At 37.0% G+C, this 21,840-nt stretch overlaps 1 protein-coding gene across 1 annotated transcript in view; it reads left to right on the forward strand.

Annotated features, from left to right (window-relative positions):
• SPATA16 (spermatogenesis associated 16) overlaps positions 1–21,840 on the forward strand; it is a 223,157-nt gene that overhangs the window by 132,482 nt on the left and 68,835 nt on the right. Inside the window, exon 4 of the mRNA XM_029215182.1 lies at positions 2,429–2,513. Within this exon, the coding sequence (XP_029071015.1) occupies positions 2,429–2,513 (85 nt within the window). The remainder of the gene's footprint in view (positions 1–2,428; positions 2,514–21,840) is intronic.

Below are 21,840 nucleotides of genomic sequence, written 5' to 3' on the forward strand. Positions count from 1 at the left end.
GCAATGAGAAGCCCGCGCACCGCAACGAGAAGAGTAGCCCTCGCTCCCCACAACTAGAGAAAGCCGCAATGAAGACCCAACGCAGACAAAAAATAAATAAATAATTTTTTTTTTAAATCATGCAAATAAATAAAATTTAAAGAAAAAGAAAGTAGCAATTTGACAACACATTATAATAGAAAAAGCAACTTTTGGAAAACATTAATAAAAATGCTAAAACTCCTAAGTTTACAATGGTGAACTCAAAACCAACTCACCAAAAGCTTTACAAATGCAGGAAAGCCCTAGAAGCCCACTGTCGTGACCTACCTCCTCATCTCTCACAGTTGTTCCAATCCAAGGATGGCAATAACTAATATAATAGAAACAATCGATTCAGATTTTGCTTAACTCAGGATACTGTGTCTATGATCCAGGGTTATCTTTAACAGTTTTTGCATGTTTCAAAATTGTAAAGTTTCTTTCCTGAACTCTGCTCAGTAATTTTAGTACAATATGTATGTTGTCCCTGAAATATTTAAGGAGGCCTGTGACCAGAATGTATAGAAGCTGGCCTCTGACTACTGACTGACAATTACATCAATGCTTGCCACCTGTTGCTCAACCTAGTAATTTGTTTATCTTAGAGTTAGGCAAACCATGCCAAATCTGACCCAGCACATATGTTTAGTAAATAAAGTTTTAATAGAACACAATCACCCTTATTTTTTAACTTATTGTCTACAGCTGCTTCTGAAAGGCCAAGGTGAGTAGTCATGGCCCACAAAGCCTGAAATATTTACTATCTGGCCCTTTACAGAAAGAGGTTGCTCACCCCTGGTTTAACTAATAGCAGTGTCCTCATCAAGCAATGTTTGCTTGAGCCATATTTACACATCCAAATGCTGAGGGAAGGAGGAATCAGAGTGCAGAATCAAGTCATCACGTCAGAGGACCCAACTTGTATGAATACAGTGTGCGCTGTCCTTGGCAGTGAGACTTTACATTCTTCCTTGATTTCTTATAAATCCAATTTATAAAATAGATTTCTATTAGGTGAGAGGCATCTACATGTCAAGTAGACTTCCTTTTTAGGTTGGCAGGGGAAGAAAATTTTTACAAGTGTTTCAATCAAAATGCAAATATTTGAAATTTACTTTGCCCCTCTCTAGTCTGAGTTTTATAACTTGTTTTCTACCCTGTACATGTTCATGCAATATGAAAACCTCCTAGCTCGCTTTATCTTATCATTAAACTAGGGCTTTGAAAAGTATAAAAGGATTTCTGAAAGATTAGTTATTCTTAAATTATTGCCAGTTATTTTGAAATGTCAATGGATAGCTTCTTTCCAATACCACATGTGTAAAAAGAGAAATGCTGAGCTGCGCAATCCTTCAAATGGTGGTATTTTTTCCCATTGTTAACCTTTAGAGTCCTAATTTTTGTCTGTCCTGAGCGAGAATCTAAACATTCTAATTCTTCAGCAGAGTACCATAGTAAGTTTATAGCTGCTCTGCCTTAGACAACGTATATATTTAGGGAAGGAAAATTTCTAATTCAATTTACAATTATGTCAGGAAACAACACGTATCTGCAGGCAAAGATAAGAAAAACATTCAGGGTACACAGTGATAGGTCTGCTTAAATAAATAAACTTTTGGTACTAGTGATTAGGTACACAGGATTATTATATGTCTAATTGGCCAACGTGACAATTTGGAATTACTTCCAGTCACATTTAATTGGATTTGGAATCTCTGGAGAAAAAAAAGGCCTAGCAGAGAAACAGCCATAAAAGTAAACTGTTTTTCCAAAGGGTGCTAAGCAATGAATTAATATCCATTGCACAGTAGTTTTTAATATGCCCTCAGCTTAGTAAGACTAATGCAGTGGTCGTACACACTACATTCCAAAACTAATTCAATTAAACACAAAGGCCGGGGAGGGGAGTGTTTGTTGAATTGGAAATTTTTTATTTTCAATTTTAAGGAGCCTACTTTAATCAGAGGTGAATAATCTTCAACTTAGGTAAAGTCTGAGATATGCTTTAGTACCAGTATAATAGTTAGCTATATATGCTGCGCTAGGTTTGAAGGTGTTCTAGAGTCTATAAAATATATGTTACTCTATAAATGCTTTGAAGCTTAATAAGAGGTAACCAAAACACAAAGCATTCTCTCATAGTCTTTAAATATTCTTATACTGTACAAACAGAAAAGCAATGTCGAAGACAAATGGTGTGTTGCTTCTCTTACAGTTTTAGTTTTGGTACCAAAAAAAAAGACCTACTTTCTACATTCTAAAATGTGCCTTATGCTTTGCTTAATAGTAGTCTAGTCACATTTATACGTTACAAAATCTTCTTCTTCAGTATTTATATATACTGCCTGTTATAGTTTTCCTTCTGTCCTATAAATTTGTTTTTTAAAAAATCTGTCCTTGTTCTTAGGAGTGCCATGATTGCTGACTACATGTTCTGGCTCTGTGGAGGAAGTGAACAGTCTATAAGCAAGCTCATCAAACTATACTGGCAGGTAAAAATTGATGTCCCAACTAGGGAGGAGGAGCCCATTTCATTTTTAGAACCAAAATGAAGGATTGGTGCTTAAAAGACTGCTGAAAAAGGTAGCTCTGGGCATATCAATCAGAAGGACACTACTCAGTAGTAATGTATTTATAATGAAGGAGATTTTCTGAGACTAATTTTTAAGGGCAAAATTCAAGGTTGTTAACCCTTGGCCCATACTTCAGTTTTACAACCCAATATAAATTTTACACATCCCAGGAACTACTTTCCCAGGCGTGCTGCTATAATGACATGATCCTTTAAAAAATGAACACTGTATTTTCATAGATTCTTCTTAATCTATGACCTGTAAAAGCAGATGCTAGAAGTACTACAAATTACATAATAAAGGAAAATACAAAGATCCATTGTATTTGTGGGGTAACGTAGTATTTGAAACACTTAACCAGTAATAAACTGCAGATCATCTTTTTTATTTGTTATTCAAAATGGCAGCAAGAAGTCATACCAAAGGTCAATTAGATGTCAAGACGAGAGTCAGAATTTCTTAGAATTATAAAAATTTAGAATTCACTAGTTCAGTCTCCTTCGCAACATACAAATCTATTCTTATCCTATCCTCTCCCCACAAATTGTCAATGACTTTCTGATGAAATATATTCAAAGTGAAGAGCTCACTTATCCCCCAAAAAACAACATCTAATCTGCTAATTATTAAACTGTTTTCCTCATTAAAATAGATTTCTACTCCCTTAAAACTTCCATCAAGTAGTTCCCAGTGAGGCCACATGGACCCAATGGAAACCCACTTCCAAACGAAATATTTTCAAATATTTGAAAATCCAGTACAGAAGCTAACTCCCTCCTCCAAATCTTCTCGTCTCCAAACTGTGTGTGGCCTTTTTTTTCTTTGTATTTCAAGATGGTTTAATGTAATTGAACATGAACCTTTTCAACCAACTAGAATAAGATCTGCTAAAACCCTAATATGAAAGTGAGAAATAATTGTCAGCAGTCCTCTGATACTTCCTGATTTTTCCCACATTTTCACTATTGTGTCTTGGCCCCTAGTTTTCTGTTTCTATATCACATGCTGTCTTCAGTAAACAATAAAGTATTAGGTTTATCATATAAAATTCTCATTAATTTGTATGGTTCTGTCTAAATACTTGGAGCTCAATTTACCTAAAAATAAAGATTTAAATTAGTCCTAATATACTTGACACTTGTAAATTGACCTTAAAGTAGATAAAATTATTATTATTTCAAAAATTATTAATTTGCTAATAAGTGCAGACTCCTAGGGGAGTCTGGAACATGCAAAATATAGCAGCTGCTTATGTATGTAAGTAAACAGTTGTAAAAAAATTGCTAGATATGAAAAATAAGCAAATAATGTCTATTGCACAGATATAGTAAAAAGAAAAGGGCTTTTTATTGAAGTATTTCAGAGGCTTTTGAAGGAAGGCGGGAAAGGAGTTGAATCTTGAGGGTCAGACGATATTCAGCAGGCCTGGCATTTACTAGTTCGCAAACGAGTGTTTGTTTCAATTTATTCATTCATTAAACAAACATATATTGAGTACCTACTGTTTTATCTACATTGAACTAGGAAAAAATAGATTCAATGTTGGTGCAACCTAAGATAGGTTAAGAGCTTGAAATTTCTGTAAATAAATTTTTGTCTGTTTTCTTTAGCTTTCAAAGAGCATTAATATCCCTATTTTATTTACCTAAAATAAAATAAAATTTTTTACTAAAAAGCATCTCCACTTACCAATACGTGCATGTTTGCTACACAAAAAAGGAATAAAAAGAATACTATTATTTTACTATTCTGCATTAATAAAAGGAACAAAAACCTATTTGTCCCTGTATTCTCTTTTTCTCCTTTAATTTGAAGCAACGTGGTATACTGAAAAACGGTCCTCGTCTGGAAGTCAGATCTGACTCAGTCCAAGTTCTAACACCAACGTCTAACCTAAAACAGGCTAGTCTCTAGAGGTACTTCAAGTAGAAAATAAGAGGTAACTAGCGTAAGACATTTGAGAAGGTCTATTCTTTTTTTTTTTTTAATTTTTTATTTATTTTTGGCTGAGTTGGGTCTTTGTTGCAGTGCACGGGCTTCTCATCTTGGTGGCTTCTCTTGTGGTGGAGCACGGGCTCTAGGCACGCGGGCTTCAGTAGTTGTGGCACACGGACTCAGTAGTTGTGGCACACGGGCTTAGTTGCTCCGTGGCATGTGGGATCTTCCCAGACCAGGGCTCAAACCTGTGTCGCCTGCATTGGCAGGCGGATTCTCAACCACTAGCGCCACCGGGGAAGCCCAGAAGGTCTATTCTTAAAGCCCATCTTAGCTCTAAAACCTCATGTTTTCAGGTATATCCAAATATGATGTCATACACCTACTGAATGGGAGAAAATATTTGCAAATGATATGACTTATAAGGGGTTAATATCCAAAACACACAAACAGCTCATACAACTCAACATCAAAAAAACAAGCAAACTGATTAAAAACTGGGCAGAAGACCTGAATAGACATTTTTCCAAAGAGGACATGCAGATGGCAAACAGGCACCTGAAAAGATGCTCAACATTGCTAACTATCAGGGAAATGCAAATCAAAACCACAATGAGATATCACCTCGAACCTGTCAGAACAGCCATCATCAAAAAGACCACAAATAGCAAATGTTGGCGAGGATGTGGAGAAAAGGGAGCCCTCTGACAGTGTTGGTGGGAATGTAAATTGGTGCAGCCACTATGGAAAGCAGTATGGAGGTTTCTCAAAAAACCAAAAATAGAATTACCATATGACCCAGGAATCCCACTCCTGAGTATATATCTGAAAAAAATAAAAACACTAATTTGAAAAGATACATGCACCCCAATGTTCACAGAAGCATTATTCACAATTGCCAAGATATGGAAGCAACGTAAGTGTCCATCAACAGATGAATGGATAAAGAAGATGTGGTATATATATATATATATATATATATATATATGCATACATACATACATATATACATATATATGTATAAATACATATGTGGTGTATACACACACACACACACAATGGAATACTACTCAGCCATAAAGAAGAATGAAATTTTGCCATTTGCAACATGGATGGACTTGGAGGGCATTATGCTAAGTGAAATAAGCCAGACAGAGAAAGATAAATATTGTATGATGTCACTTATATGTGGAATCTTAAAAATACAATAAACTGGTGAAGATAACAAACAAGAAGCAGACTCAGTGATTACCAGTGGGGAGAGGGAAGAGGGGAGGAGAAATATAGGGGTAGGAGATTAAAAGATACAAACTATTATGTACAAAATAGGCTACAAGGATATATTGTATGACACAGGGAATATAGCCAATACTTTATAATAACTATAAATGGAGTACAAGCTTTAAAATTTTTGAACCACTATATCATGCAACTGTAATTTATATAATATTGTACATCAACTATACTTCAATAAAAAACAAATATGATGTCACAAATTTAAGGAAATTTGTAACATAATTACAAATATAATTATGTTATGGAAAAAAGTAACATAATTACAAAACACGTCCTGCAGATAAGTTCCATAAACAAAACCCTTCTAACCTTCCTCAACATCGGCACACCACACCAGTATCTCAATAGTTATATACTTCCTTCCGCTAGCCACCCTCTCCCTGATCTTAATTCAAATGCATACATCTTCCCCCAAACCTTGCTCTGTTCTAAGTCAAAAGGGGTTTTTGGAACAGTGCCAGAGAGTATGCAGTCCATGCCAACTTTAAAGACAGGGCTGTCCCACTACCCAAACCACCATGGCAATTACACTGTTGAATGTAAGAACGCCCCACACATCACAGATTAGAAATTATGTCTGCATGTACATTTGTAGACATCCATTAAGGCTGAAGAGATGGGGGCTATTTTCACTACTTTTGTAAGTGGAGAAGTTACTATATATCTGCCTTTCAACCACATAAAATCCCTACCACCCTGGTCAGTTATTCTCTTAGAGATGTTAAACAGGAAATGGAAAATTTCAGAATGTAAAAATTTAAGAACAAGTCTACACCTACTTTCACAGATCGTTGACTTACAATCTCTTAGATGCAGAAGAACAGACCTTTGCCTTGGTGAGCTCAAGAACACCTTTTAATTGCATTAGGAATACTTTTCATGTCAGCAACTCAGCAAGGAAAAAAGGCATAAAGCTCTACACTATATGACAGCTCATACTGGGATATATCACTTTCATTAAAAGTGTTTGCACCCATTATTCTATAATAGTATCACCTCTTCAGAGCTAGAGAGAGTTGGAAATACCTTGTCACACCGTACCTGCATTCATACTTCTACAACCTGATACTCATCTTCTGTTATCAGCCAGCCTTCTCTTCTCAAACACCCCCAGACCTCATCACAATTCTGAACTAATTAGCAAAATGGGAAGTCCCTAGTCAGGCTGGGAATTAGCCATTTTGAAGCAGCAACTCTTGTGTATTTATATATTGTTCCTAAAGTAATAAAATTATTCCAAGAAGAACTTCAGAGTAAACTCTAGTCTACCTCCCAAGCCCCCTGACCCTTAGATCCAAGGATAGATTTAATAGCATCAGGAACTGAGCTAGATTTAATAGCATCAGGAAATGTAAAAACAAACAAGCCTTCCTCTTCCACTCCTGTTTCCCTCTCCTGTTTTCTTGCCTTCGTTTTCAGCCATGCTCTCAGACACGTGAGTTATCTGGTGTGCAGCTTTATCTCCTGCAATGTGAGGAACAGAGCCAACTCTGGTCTGCATCACTCAGCAAAGCGGAGTGAGAAAAGGTGATAACAGCTACTTTTGTTTCAGAACTCCCATGAAACGAGTACAGAGGAACCCCACTAAACAGGGGCAAGCTGCCCGATCAGTTCATTCCCCACCTTGATTGTTCATTTTAAATTTTCTTTCTTTCTCTCTTTCTTTCTTTCGTTCTATTTTCTTTCTTCCTTCCATTCTTTCTTCCTTCCTTCCTTTCCTTCCTTCCTTCCTTCCTCTCTCTCTCTTTCTTTCTTTAGAGTCATAAAACCCTCTGAGAATCTGATTCAACTGATAAGTATCCACTTAAAAACAATACTCATAAACACATACACAGAAAAAAATGTGCTATTATTTATCTCATTGCATTGGAAATTGATCTAAACATAGTTAACGAAACAGCATTGACAAGGAATTATGGCTTTCTCACACTTGTGAGAAGGTTGTACACTTTTTCTGGAATAAGAAACCGAAATAACATATTTGACATTGCATCAATGTCAATGTTTCATTTAATAGCAATAAGAGGTAAAATTCTGATTCACAAAGTCTGATAGCAAATGGAGCCAGAGCTCCTGTAGCTCACAATATCTCACATGGGGCATGTATCAAGAAATACCAAAATTCATATTACATCATTTCCTTTGTCCTCAAGTCAATGAGCTTATCTTTGTTAACTTCATATTATCAAGGCTATCTATGTCAGCAATTTGTTTCCATTCTAAAGTCATCTGGACAAAAAATGACCTTCATACGACATAAGCCATTTGCAGAGTGTCTGTAGATTTTTGTCTCTAGAAACTCTCCAGACTTTATCAGTCTCACCTCCAATATTAGAAAATTCAGATTTCTGTCTGACTCCAGCAACCTCATTCAGAATAGCAGCTCGACGAAAAAAACTCATCATTCTTCAGCAGTATCTCTAATAGTAAATTCAGCATTTTGATCAAAAGATTTGCCTCATTTATGTAACTAAGATATGAGCTGTTATAAAGCTAGTCCTGGAATGAACTTCTCACATCCAATTTGTTCTAAGAAGGGGTTTCTTTTCTCTTAAAAAAAAAAGTTAAAAGGAGTAACCAAACCAAATATCTCCTAAATCTCTTCTCTGGATTGCCAACACACTTCTCTAACAGGAAAGAACCTCATGGTGTGCTCTTATATCTTGACAAAGATTTACTGAAAAGGCAATGATTTGAGTTCTTGGCTCTGAGGAAGTTGAAGACTTTCACAGCAGTAGAAGGACCTCTTCGGGGATTGTTGGAAGGGCTGTTGACTCTAACACGGGCCCATGTAAAAAGCCTGACATGTGGAGCATCTTTCCTTAGTGAAGCAGCAGAGGCTGAGGAAGTGCCAACTTCTCGGGTCCTCCATCTGTGCAGAGAATACCAAGACTTCCCATCCAATTCAAGTTGTACTTGGCATTGAAATGTGCACCATCTTAAAGATATCAATGGCCTAAATGGTTTCCAAGGTGGGCTCACCAAAAAGAAATATTTTTTGGTGTAACAGTCTACTTTCAAGGGACAAAATCAGGAGCTGGCTGCCCTGAGAGACAAAAGATTTTCCCCAGGCACATGCTTGAGGAAGATGGTGCACAGTTTGTGGTCCCCTAAAGCACCTCCATGGCTTTCGGGGGTTCACAGACCATAGGATAACACACTTGCACTACTCCTTCTCTTTCCAACAGCCCTTTTTCACTTTGGTATTGGGCCTAACAGGAGACATTTACTGCTTCCAGCACTCAAAGCAAAAAATAGCACCCAGAATGTTAGTGTCATATAGTGCCTCCTCAGACTGCACTGTAGACATTCAAGCTTGAAACCTTTCCAATCCAGTGTCTCCAGATTCCTCTTAAGTTAGTGGATAGCCGCCTTCTTTACTTTCAAATTGTATTTGTCATTCATACTCATTCAGCACATATTTATCAAGTACTTATTAGTGACCATGTGTTAAGCACGGTGCTATGTGTTGGACATACAGCAGTGAAAGAAACAGACATCACCCTGTCTTCAAAAGCACATATTCTAGTGCAAAATACTTACCAAGAAAAACAACTGGGACTTAAAGTAGACATCACTTCTTAATCTGTTTTTCTTCCACAATACCGTCAAAGTACCAAAAACCATCATGGTTTGACATGAAACTCAAACCAATAAAATTGAGAATATTTTGGTATAGTGTTTTGTTTGCAATTTTAAAATTCAGTGCTTATGTTAATTCAACAAGTATTTTGTGTGTGTGTGTGTGTGTGTGTGTGTTTTAAGTTCAGAATTGCAGACAACCTTTGTGCTTTAGTTGAGTTTGGGATTCATAGGAATATTTGGAGAAGGTTACAGTTTTCCAAGAGTCTTTTGTCTCACTGGTCTCTGTGCTCACAGGTGTCTTCATGCAAATTCTAAGGTCTTAGCTATTAGCTTCTTCTTTCAGAAGTGGTGATCAAGGTAGCAGCAAGCTAAAGGATTTCTCTGCACTAACCAGAGAATGATGTAGGCTACCTTAACACTGAACAGAAGTTGACCTCTTAGACTTAACTTTACACTCCAGTTCTTTGTTTTTCTTCTTGATATTGTAAAATCATCCCAATATTAGTCATTTACCTGGTAAAAAGTTATGATATCTCACTTAGAATAAAAATAAAATCTTTAATATGAAATTACAGGCAAAGTAAGGTCAAGAAACCACAAAATTTTTATTATCTTTAACAAAACACCTACATATTCTGGAGAAGAAAAAATGTGTTCTCTCTAAAGATTTTCTTCTTGTGAGAATTTTTTCCACAGAAGGAACAAAATAGAAATACCATATGAGCATTTCTCTTAAATGGCCTGTACTTACAGTTTATTTATTTATTTATTTATTTAGCCTGTCAGACAGAGAGTTTATAAAATATTTGGACAAGGCATGCCTGAGTACAATCTAGGGCTTATAGTATTTGATTTTTGTTGTTGTTTTATATATATATATAGATAGATAGATAGATAGACAAATATATTCAATAAAGCCTTTATTGAATTTTTTACAATATTGCTTCTGTTTTATGTTTTGGTATTTTTGGCTGCAAGGCATGTGGGATCTTAGCTCCCTGACCAGGGATCAAACCAGCACCCCCAGCACTGGAAGGCAAAGTCTTAACCATTGGACCACCAGGGAAGTCCCTAGGGCTTATAGTATTTGGATTAGATATAATTTGAGAAACACCAAAGCTACTAACCTAAAAATATTTTCCCTATCAATTGCCATATATTATGCTTAAATTCCCACCATTTGGCATTAAGTCTCTAGTCATCCCCAAGTAATATGAAAAAGAAATTTTATCTAGAAGTGCTTAACTCATTAATGGGTGACCCCTAGACACAGTTGTGGGAATTAGTTTGAGACTTTCCTCATTTCTTTGGAAACATGAAAACAGAATCCTGACGGAAAAAGATGCGGAAGGAAAGGTAAGCTCTGATGAGGAAAGGTGACAACGTTCTGGAATATAGGGAATGTAGACTGAGCAGAGGGATCTTATGGAAGCAATGGATATCTGTGCTTCACTCTATGAAGGAAAAGAAGCAAAAAGAAACAGGCAATATAGAGCAGTAGAATGAAGTCAAACCTCAGATTCACAAGATATAACTTCTAATTCCAATGACAGGATTCAATTGTGGCTAAATCACTTCATTTCTGTATTAGTCAGCTACTGATACAATAATGCTGTATAACAAATCACTCTAAAACTCAGTGACTTATAATAATCATCAGGTTAACTTGGGTTTGACTGATCTAGGCTGGTCTTGGCTGGGTGTGGTTAGGCTTAGCTCTAAGCTGCAAAGAGGCCCAAGTGTGATCCACATGTCTCTCATCCTCCTTAGACCAATGGCTACCTGATGTCTGTTCTTCTTATGGCAAAATGCAGGATTCTAAGAGAGAAAGCAAAACCACAGAAGCACATTTCAAGCCTCTGCTCATACCATGCCTGAAACATTCCATTAGCCAAAGAAAAGCATGTGGTCAAGCCCAAGGACATAAATTCTTCTGCTTACTGCAAAGCCATGACAAAGCTATTGATATGATATTGCTATAGGGAGGGGGGAAATTGAGACCAGCAATGCAATCTACCACAACTGCTCTAGACTTTAGTTTCTGCTGCTATATGATGAGGAAGCTGGCTTAGGTAAATGGTTCTCAAACACTGGTCCAGCTGCATCAGAGGCACTTGGGAAAACATTTGAAGTATTAGATCCTTAGAGTCGGGTGAGGTCCTGAAAATCATATTTGCCTACTGACCCCCTACTAGGTGATTCCACTGCATAATCATGTGCTAGATGGTCTCTAAGACGATTTATAATTTTTTTTAAATTAATAACCAACTTAGTCTACCACAGAGTTTATGTAGGGCTTCCCTAGGTGCAAAGGTACAGTGGCAGATGACCTGCACAGGTGATGCTGCCTACCTGACAATGTAACTGATATAATCCATAAGCCCCAGATTCTTCCCTCCCTCAGTCTTTCCACTATATATAGATGCCTCCAGTAAATGAGGCAAACTGTGCTTCCCATTTTTAAAGGTCAACAACTGCTCTCCCCTCTCACCATGATGTCAGTCAGGTTTTCTTGCCCATGTCCCATCCTGAAAGCAGACTCCTTGGCTGCATCAGGATCCTTTCCCACATTCAGTGTTTCATCTGGACAACAATGGGTACTGCAATATTTTTTAGTCACTTGCCTACAAAGAGATTTGTCTATTAAGCTAGGCAATATTAAAATTCTCATTTTATGAATTCTCCTACTTTTTAGTTAGAAGACAGGCTAAAGAGGAAGTGTCCAAACTGAGATGAGAGGTAAAAGAGAGCTTCTTTTCCTAGGTCTTAGATAAATGTAGAAATGAATTTCTCATCTAATTATTCATTCCTGTTTATATATTCTTTAATGATACGTTTCTGTGGTTACCAGCGTTGTTAAATGCTGCCTGTGTTTCATTTTGCTTTGATGCTATTTGAGGTAGTATGCCAGTAAAAGAGGTTCACTTTTAAATGAAAGATGTAATTGAGGCATGTATTTGATCCAAGGTTGAGTGTTCCCGTGAAGGAGATAGTGACCGTGACATTATTTTCTGTTTGTATAGTTTTGCATAGTTTTTCTGTTGATGTTCTGTGAGTGTCCCAGGGACTAGGAAGGAAGAAAGGAAGGAGGAAGACAGGGAGGGAGGGATGGAGGAAGGAGCCTCAACCATACACATATTAAACTCATGCCTACATATCAGTACTATATATTTGATGGCACTGATTTGACCAGACTGTCAAGTAGGTAAGGTTGCTTTATACCTGCCCCATCCCCCCCTTCTCCCCACACTGTCCCTCCTCCTCAGTCCCACATGTACATGTGAAGAGGCAAAGCCTTCTTTGAAAAATGAGTCAAACACTCAATTACTTCACCTCAGTGTGAATTCTAGTCAAAGTGTCACTTTTCGGAGGTTGTCTGCCTTTAAAACCCTAATTCTCACTGAGAAATAAACGGCTTTGTCTCCTGCTAAAACAAGTCAGGCATCCTGATCATACAAGAATGTGGAGACAGGGGCTTCCCTGGTGGCGCAGTGGTTGAGAGTCCGCCTGCCGATGCAGGGGACACGGGTTCGTGCCCCGGTCCGGGAAGATCCCACACGCCGCGGAGCGGCTGGGCCCGTGAGCCATGGCCGCTGAGCCTGCGCGTCCGAAGCCTGTGCTCCGCAACGGGAGAGGCCACAACAGTGAGAGGCCTGCGAATGTGGAGTGGAGACAGAGCCTCAGAATGTGCCCTGCAGGGGGCAGCACACTTCACCTGTACATCAGCCCTATCTATCTGCAAGTTGGTAATTCAAGCTCCTTCGAAAACAGTGACATCATACCAAGCAAGAAAATTAATCCTCAGCCACCCCCAAAGAAATATTTACTTAGTACTCTTCTTCAGAAATGTGTGTGTGTGTGTGTGTGTGTGTGTGTGTGTGTGTGTATCTTTTTCATGGTGCTGGTTTGCTTTTACAGTAATATCCATAGGTGATTAAACAGAGTCAGCTTTTCCTTTTCTTTTTTTCCCTCCTAAAAGGTTTTTTGGGTTTCCGACAGTTCTTACGGGAGAAAAAAAAAAGTAACCTCTAAATTTCTTTTCATTTTCCTTCATTTGAGAATGATGTGGGTTTCAGAAATCTAAGGCAATTTGGGCCTTCTTTTACCTGAACAAATTTAGGTATAACTATGATTCCCAGAAGTCCTGTGGCTATTCTGCTCGGTTGCCATGAGGTTATTTTATTTATTGATACATAGAGGCTGTGCCTTCCAGTTCAAATTTGTGAACACGTTGACTCCTTCTTTGTTTTTGTTTGCATCCGAAAATCAAAAATTGTTATGAGAAAAACCAAATTTAGAGGGGTTTATGGTTATCTTTCATATTTCCCACAGATACTTATGGGTTATTGATTTACAAACTTGCTGATAAATTGAGGTCACATTTTTTTAGCAGTTGGAGATGTGGAATAACTATTCCATGAAATTATGAAATTTTTAAAGCTGTGCTCACCCAGGTATAAGATAATCTGTGAAGCTCAAAGCTTTTACTGTTTGTATTTATATTCAGCCATCTTTTTGATGGTGTTGCACACCAATTAAAAATAAATTCTCCTCTTTTCTTGAAGTCATATGATTGTATTTTCCTCACTGATTTTTTTGTAATAGATCTTTATTGGAGTATAATTGCTTCACAATACCGTGTTAGTTTCTGCTGTACAACAAAGTGAATCAGCTATATGCATACATATATCCCCATATCCCGTCCCTCTTGAGCCTCCCTCTCACTCTCCCTATCCCACCCCTCTAGGTGGTCACAGAGCACCGAGCTGATCTCCCTGTGCTACGCAGCTGCTTCCCACTAGCTATCTATTTTACATTTGGTAGTGTGTATGTGTCAATGCTACTCTCACTTCACCCCAGCTTCCCCCTTCCCCACCGTGTCCTCAAGTCCATTCTCTATGTCTATGTCTTTATTCCTGCCCTGCCACTAGGTTCATCAGTACCTTTTTTTTTTTTTTTTAGATTCCATATATATGTGTTAGCATATGGTATTTATTTTTCTCTTTCTGACTTACTTCACTCTGTATGACAGACTCTAGGTCCATCCACCTCACTACAAATAACTCAATTTCGTTTCTTTTTATGGCTGAGTAATATTCCATCGTGTATATATGCCACATCTTCTTTATCCATTCATCTGTTGATGGACATTTAGGTTGCGTCCACATCCTGGCTATTGTAAATAGTGCTGCAATGAACATTGGGGTACATGTCTCTTTTTGAATTATGGTTTTCTCAGGGTATATGCCCAGTAGTGGGATCGCTGGGTCATATGGTAGTTCTATTTTTAGTTTTTTAAGGAACCTCCATACTGTTCTCCATAGTGATTGTATCAATTTACATTCCCACCAACAGTGCAGGAGGGTTCCTTTTTCACCACATCCTTTCCAGCATTTATTGTTTCTAGATTTTTTGATAATGGCCATTCTGACCAGTGTGAGGTGATTCTCACTGAGGTTTTCTCATCTGTAACGTGAGATAATAATGCTTGTTTTCCAGTGTTGCCTTAACAAATAAACAGAATTTATTTACAGCACTTAGCCAATGTCCAGTGAACACACTATTAATAAATGAGTTTTCCAGATTTATCAATGAATTAAACAAAATCTACATAGGTAGAGTGCAAGAGCAGGTTGCTCTCTGGTGAGAGTCAGTTCATACAACCTATGTCTTGTCTTCATATTAAACATCCTAGGATTCTTTCAACTTCTTCTACAATATACATTTTTTTCGAGGGCAACCTTGACTTTTCCACTCAAAGTTGTCTTGCATAGCAGCCTGAGAGATAAAACAAATTCTTGGTAGAAAAAGCAGTACAAGCGTGGGAACCCAGTTCTTGTCCCAATCTTACCATGCTGTGGGTGCCAGCCATCCATACCCTAAGACCACCAGTCAAGAAATACAATCAGGGACTTCCCTGGTGGTCCAGTGGTAAAGAATCCACCTTCCAATGCAGGTGACGTGGGTTCCATCCCTGGTCAGGAAACTAGGTTCCCACATGCCACAGGGCAGCTAAGCCCGCGCGCCACAACTACTGACCTCGCGCGCCTCAATGAGAGAGCCCGCATGCTGCAAACTACAGAGCCCATGCGCCCTGGAGCCTGCACGCCACAACTAGAGAAGAGACAATCCACACGCCACAACTAGAGAGAACCCCGTGCGCCGCAAGGAAAGATCCCGCATGCCTCAACGAAGATCCTGCATGCAGCAGTTAAGACCCGATGCAGCCAAAAAATAAAAATAAAAAATAAGTAAAATATAAAAGAAAAAGAAATACAATCAGAAAACAACATACATACAGTTAGCAAAAGGAATACCTACTTTCAGATAACTAAACAAAGTATAGAGATGAAATGCGCAACAACCACAACAAAAAGGGTCCTAAACTGTGTTGGCATTTACCACTGAACACGGGCTAAAGCTTGTTAGTAATACCCAGTTGTGCTTATGAAATAATTACTGGTTATACAGCTATGTATTCCTGTGATACCTTTTGGTGATTCATTTTAAGTCATCAAGAATAAAAGCTCTGTGGCATCCTAAAGAGTCTGGAGGCTGCTGAAACCCATACTTGTAGCTCTGAGTTTCTATCAGCTAGTGTTTCTCCAATGTGCAAGCAGAAAATTATTCAGGGTCTTTAGAACAAGAACATATTTTATATTCTATTTCCAAATTATATGTGCTTTGCCATTAAATAAGTTAGACCAACCCAAGCACATTATTAACTTCCCCCATCAAGAAGCCTTTCATTTAATTTTTGTAAATGTTTCTCTTTGAGAGAGGCATGCTAATTGATAGCATATCCTAAATCTTATGAATGGCTGGTGGACAAAACAGTCTCATTATGGCCAGTAGGAGTGAAGGATCAATATTCTCTTTTGTGTTAGGACTGTTGTTGTGAAGAGGATCTTGACCTGGTTTAGTTTTGATGTGGTCCATTTGTTTCTTTGTTAGCATTAGAGTCAAATTCTCCTTGTCTCTGAAGACAGGAATTAGACAGTCATGAAAAAAGAAAATGGAAACTAATACTTGATCTTATACTTCTAGGAAACAATCTAATTACAAAGACATGAAAATTCTCTCAGTGTAAGAGAAAGCATTGGTTCAAGAGACTTGTGTTCTTGTCTTGCTTCCGTCTCTAATTTTGTGACCTCAAGTGAGTCACCAGAACTAACAAGCCTCAGTTTCCTTGATTATAAAGTTGAGTGATTTTAAAATAATATCTTAGGTCCCTTCTATCTCTTTAGTTCCATGCTGAAGGGGCATGGAAATAAAATCCTGCTACAAAATCTAAATTATTAAAAATTAATACAGGGTAAATTTTGGGCATTAAATGCTGAAGTTATTCAGCTAATGGAAGCATCATATATAATCAAAACCTTAGCCCTAAGCCAACTGGCGAGTGAGCAGTGGAGTACACACACACACACACACACACACACACACAATATGTGGTATATATATATGTTCTAAAATTCTATAATACTCTATACACTGCAAAACTAAGGTAAATTAAATACTTTAGAATTTAAAATGGTATATATTGTGACTTTTAAACAGGACAGGTTGCAAAGTAGAGAATTCAAAACAGCTATATAAAAATTTGCTTACCTTCGTACAAGTAACCTGTCCATAGAATAATTGGTAATTTTCATAAAATGCAAATAAAATTTTAAATACCTTGATTTACAATGCATGACAATATTTATAGCTTTCATATCACTGGGCTAATAAATGCAATGGAAAAGCTGCCAAATATTCCTTTATATTAGAAAAATATGGAACTTACAGTCAAGGTTGTTTAATAAAAGAGCTCTCATAAATCCAAGGAAATATTTCAGCATTAAAATGTTGATTACCACGGCAGGGACAAACAATCAATTATTACATATTTTATTCCAACATATCACTATATTAATAAAATTATCATAACAGTGTCAATCCAGGCTATTTCATAAATGATACTATGAAGAGGTTTACAGGTAAGTCTCAAAGTAAGATACTCTGCTCCTTAGGAAAATCTGCTCTTTAGGTTAAATCTAAATTTCAAGAAAATTGAAATCTTTCTAATTAAATCCATATATATTCAAAGGGATTAAGTTTGAAAAATATTGCTCAAAAATTTTATTTTTCCATTTTCTAGAAAATTCTAGGTATCATTCAAATTTTCATCATTATTAATATAATAACAAAGAGCCATATTAACCACTAAGGGCTAAAGGTTCCCATTCAATCATTTATAGCTTTCAAGTATAGCACTGCTTCCTTTAAATCTAATAATGTCAATACTGAAGATAAAACAACACAGTCATATTCGTCCACTAGGAATACTTACTTAGATGGACTTCAGGAGGATTAAAGGGTAGGATATATAAAAAAATTTTATCACACTGCTAAATGAAAAGTTATTTTATCTCAAAGTAGCTTTTCTTTCTTTACTTTTTTTTATAACACATAAGGCTTAGTAGAAAAAACAATGGATTATGAGAGATTCCAATTTTCCTTTATTATTGTATATTAGGGTAGACTAATTACTACAACAAACAACTCCAAAATTTCAGTAATATAAAACAATAAACGTTGATTTCTCACTCACACTATAGTCCAATGTGGGTGTTTCTGGTTGGTTCTCCTCCAGTCAGCAACAGGAGAACCCATACTCCTTCCATCCTGCAGCTCAATCTTCCTCCACATCCTGGGAGTCTTCCTCTCTAGGCAGCTGATAAGGAAAGAAAATAGAAGAGGTTTCTATTCTAAGCAGGGTTTTATGGACTAAGCCTGGAAAGAGTAACATTCCTGCCTACAAATTGGCCTTCACTCAGCCACAAGGCCACACCTAACTGCAAGGGAAACTGCCTAACCACGTGTACAGGATATATATGTGTGAGAGTGTGTGTGTGTGTGTGTGTGTGTGTGTGTGTATACATATACACACACACATATATTATAAAATTGTTCTAAAATTCTGTAGCACTCGCATATACTGCAAAACTAAATTAAATACTTCAGAATTTAAAATTATATTTATTATGACTGTTTTTAAACAGGAGGGTAAAGCCCAGGAGGTAAAAAGATAATTTTCCAAAGAGAAAGTGAAATATAATATTCGAGACCCTAATTCTAAATTCCATAAAATTAAAAAGCTGTTAATCCTTAGAAAAGTCACTTATGCCTCTCCAAGTCACTTAAGTCATCTGCAATTCAGTGAATTGAGTTGGAAAATTCCCAAGGTTGCTTCCAGATCTAATCTTGTAAGTAAAGCAATTTACTGCAATTATGGTCAACCCAGATACTGGGAGCATTAAAGGAATAATTTGATAATAATATATAATAATTTTATCACATTTTCTAATTAGTGATAACAGGAATTCTACTTACTGATTCACCATCATTGGACACATTGTTAAAAGTTACAATTTATCCAAATTCTCCAGCAAAAAGATAGGGGAAAAAAATATCATGATCCTGTCATCCTGGAAATGTTTGAGGTTTATGGTTACTGCAAGATTTATCCTGAGAACTTTGGGTGCTCTTAAAAATTCACCAGGAAGAATCAAGCCCCTTGATTTAGAAGGAGACAAATTTTGTTTCTTTTCTTTTTTGCTAGTCATCTTTTCCCTCTACTTTGCTTTTCCTTTACTCTTAATGGAGTAGCTCTCTCCCCCGTCTCTCCCAGTCTTTCCTGGTTATCCTAGGCAAGCTGATTTCTGAGGTAGCAAAGGCCTCTTTTTTGCTTAGCTGAAGTATAAGGAGAAATTATTATGTTACTGTTTGTAGAGGAAATGAGCTGCCCACAGACACTCTTGGTTTATGTAACTATAAGCTTTAAAACTTGCTAACAGGAGGATAACAACAGAGAGTTAGTAGGACTTGCAAATGTAAACACCTAATTTCAAAGCTCTTTTTTGTGTAGCAGCAAAGAAAGCATAATTAATAGCAATGTACACTTAACAACAGGACACCTGGACTGATTGTTTTCCCCATTCTCTGCACATGTGCAACATTTATTGACACCGGAGAAACTCACACATTGAGAAAGAAAGACTCAGTTGCAGAAAATTTTTGTCAAGTTAAAAACTATCATTTGAAATCTGCCTTCCTTTTCAGTGAAGCTTACTTTTTTACAAGCTGCAATTTCTCATCTGTTCTCTTTATTTTCAAAGATTTTCAAAAGAAAATCTTTGACTGATAGTAAAAGTAAATTAAAATTTATATTTTAATATCTATCATTCTTACAAAATATCTCAGTTTTTGAAAATCTTTAAATTTAAAATCTTCAATTTGCACATATTATTACACTGTTCATGCATCATTAAAAATCTACAAACAACAAATACTGGTCTGGAGGGGGTGTGGAGGAAAGGGAACCCTCCTACACTGTTGGTGGAAATGTAAATTGGTGGAAAACAGTATGGAGGTTCCTCAAAAAACTAAAAATAAAGTTGCCATATGATCCAGCAATTCCACTCCTGGGCATATATCCATACAAAACTATAATTCAAAAAGATACATGCACTCCTATGTTCATAGCAGCACTATTCACAATAGCCAAGACATGGAAACAACATAAATGTCCACCAACAGATGAATGGATAAAGAAGATGTGGTACATACATACAATGGAATACTACTCAGCCATAAAAAAGAATGAAATAATGCCATTTGCAGCAACATGGAGGGACCTAGAGATTATCATACTAAGTGAAGTAAGTCAGAAAGAGAAAGGCAAATACCATATGATGTCACTTATATGTGAAATCTAAAATATTACACAAATAAACTTATCTACAAAACAAACAGACTCACAGGCATAGAGAACACACTTGTGGTTGCCAGGGCGAGGGGGTCGGGGGGAGAGATGGACTGGGAGTTTGGGATTAGCAGGCACAAACTATTACACTTGGCCTTAGCCAAAAGGCCGAGAAGCGATAGGCGCAAACTATTATATATAGAATGGATAAACAGCAAGGTCCTACTGTACAGCACAGGGAACTATATTCAATATGCTGTGATAAACCACAGCGGAAAAGAATATGAAAAAAATGTGTGTGTATATATATATGTATAACTGAATCACTTTGCTGTACAGCAGAAATTAACACAACATTGTAAATCAACTATACTTCAATAAAATAATTTTTTTAAAAATGGACATAGACTGCTCATGAAAGACAAGTCCAATTCTAAATTATCAAATTATTACCATCACAAAATGAAACCCTGATATTTTGGTGTCCAACCAAAAACAGTCAAAAATTCCCACTATTTTAAATAATAATAATTATAATATTTATAATTATAGTAATAATATTTTAAAGCTAAATTTTTTCTAGATTGCTTCACAAATGAGTCATTCAATAATGTACCAGAAATGTTATATATCTGTATATTTATATTTAAAATATAATTTAAAAGTTTAAATATGTATATTTAAAATTACATCACAATATTTCTTCTTGGGGCTCTAATAATTTCCTGAGAAAGTATCTCCATTGAAAGTTCAATTCTTATTCTTGCATACACACTCTGCTCACTCACCCACTTCCTTACTCATCTTCAAGATGGAGGGCAGAAGCCACAAAAGAACCCCATTTCTACTGGCTCTGAGTGGGGAGCTCTAGAGGGAGGCCATGCTCTAGCACATACCCTCCTGAGTAGAGAGCCCTGTGAAAGCCTGAATGCCATGCCCTGAACATCAAGCCAAGAGCACAATGCCTTAAACAAGCAGATCAAGCTGCCACACACTTCAGCCACTTGCAAAAAAAAAAAGACTAGTGTAGGCTCTTGGGCACGAGTTTTCCTGTCCTGCTGTGTGATGGCTTAGCAAAGCTACCCTGCCAGCAGTTACTTAAGCTGCCAGCAGTTGAAAAAGAAATGGGATGGAGAGAGTGTTTTCTTCTGTCCTGGCCTTACTGGGATACTGTTAATACCTTTCTGGAAGCAAACTAGAGGATTAAATACCTTCACTAAATTTTTTGATCCAGAATTTAAAGCAAAATATCTTCAACAAAGATAATCAGAGACACCACAAGGAAAGCTATTTGGATGTTAGGAAGTGTTATGAGCTGAATCACGTCCCCCCGCAAAATTCACATGCTGAAGTCCTAACCCCAGGCTGTAGATTGTGACTGTATTTGCACATAGGGTCTTTAAAGAGGTAATTAAGTTAAAATGAGGTCTTTAAGTGGGATTTAATCCAATATGACTGGTGTTCTTATAAGAAGAGGAGATTAGAATACAGACACACCCAGAGGGAAACCCATGTGAAGACACAGGAGAAGGTACCTGGCCATCTACAAGCCAAGGAGAGAGGCCTAAGAAGAAATCAACCCTGCAGACACCTGGATCTCAGACTTCTAGCCTCTGGAACTAGGAGAAAATAAATTTCTGTTATTTAAGCCACCCAGTCTGTGAAACTTTGTTAGGACAG

Source organism: Monodon monoceros, unplaced genomic scaffold (assembly GCF_005190385.1).
Source record: "Monodon monoceros isolate NGI ecotype Baffin Bay Population unplaced genomic scaffold, NGI_Narwhal_1 Super_Scaffold_11, whole genome shotgun sequence".
NCBI classification, from domain to species: Eukaryota; Metazoa; Chordata; class Mammalia; order Artiodactyla; family Monodontidae; genus Monodon; species Monodon monoceros.